This window comes from Nanorana parkeri, unplaced genomic scaffold (assembly GCF_000935625.1).
Source record: "Nanorana parkeri isolate BGI_ZX_2015 unplaced genomic scaffold, ASM93562v1 scaffold6057, whole genome shotgun sequence".
NCBI lineage: Eukaryota > Metazoa > Chordata > Amphibia > Anura > Dicroglossidae > Nanorana > Nanorana parkeri.
Genome location: NW_017312302.1, coordinates 2,055 through 2,795, shown reverse-complemented (window position 1 = coordinate 2,795; position 741 = coordinate 2,055). Strand labels below are relative to the sequence as shown.

The window sequence follows — 741 nt, the reverse complement described above, 5'->3', positions numbered from 1 at the left end:
AGCACTGGACTATGAGAACCCGTCCTGACTGACCACACATGTGCGGTCCGTTCTCTATCACAGAACACAGAGCTCAGGGACTGCGGCCAGAGAGAGGGGACCATGTGTGGTCAGTCAGGACGGGTTCTCATAGTCCAGTGCTCCTTCCTCAGGGACTGCGGCCGGTCACCAGGGACAGGGGGAGCAGCAGGAAGAGACTTATTTCTGGAATGTCATTAAAGGAGAATGAACCCTTTACATCACCCCGGTGTGTGTGTCCCCGGAGCCGTGTCTGGGGGGTGGGGTCCTTGGCTTCCATACATGATGGGGTCCTTCTTCCTCCTCTCAGGAGGATGGGAGTTATGATCCCTGTGCTGGGACTGAAGAGACGGAAGACAAGTTGTAAATCAGTAAACTCTTTATTGGGAGAGACAGGAAGTGTTTCTGTGAGTGCGGTCGGCGTTCCTCGTGGGTGTCGCCGCGCTGCGCCCGGGACGTCTATGGTCTGTATTTGCACACATACGGTTGGACCACTTTGCAGCCCCTGTCATTCCACTGCAAGAACTCTGCGAGAGAGAGAGAGAGAGTGTCACCATCCTCCGAGTGTCCCCATCTTCATCCGCTTCCTCCAAGGATGGGACCCCTGATATACACAACCGGTCTCTCAATGAGTGGCGGGGGAGGTGACGGGGGGAGGTCATGGTGTGAGGTGAGGTCATGGTGTGAGGTGATGGGGGAGGTCATGGTGTGTGGTGAGGTCAT

The 741-nt window shown here is 56.1% G+C and overlaps 1 protein-coding gene across 1 annotated transcript in view; it reads right to left on the bottom strand.

Moving 5' to 3' along the window:
- Positions 1-477: 477 nt before the first annotated feature.
- The window catches only part of LOC108804189 (regenerating islet-derived protein 4-like), a gene marked incomplete at its 5' end in the record, with an annotated part of 2,164 nt that continues 1,900 nt past the window's right edge, over positions 478-741 (bottom strand). The window contains 2 exons of the mRNA XM_018575944.1: positions 478-545; positions 621-622. Of these exons, the coding sequence (XP_018431446.1) occupies positions 478-545; positions 621-622 (70 nt within the window). The remainder of the gene's footprint in view (positions 546-620; positions 623-741) is intronic.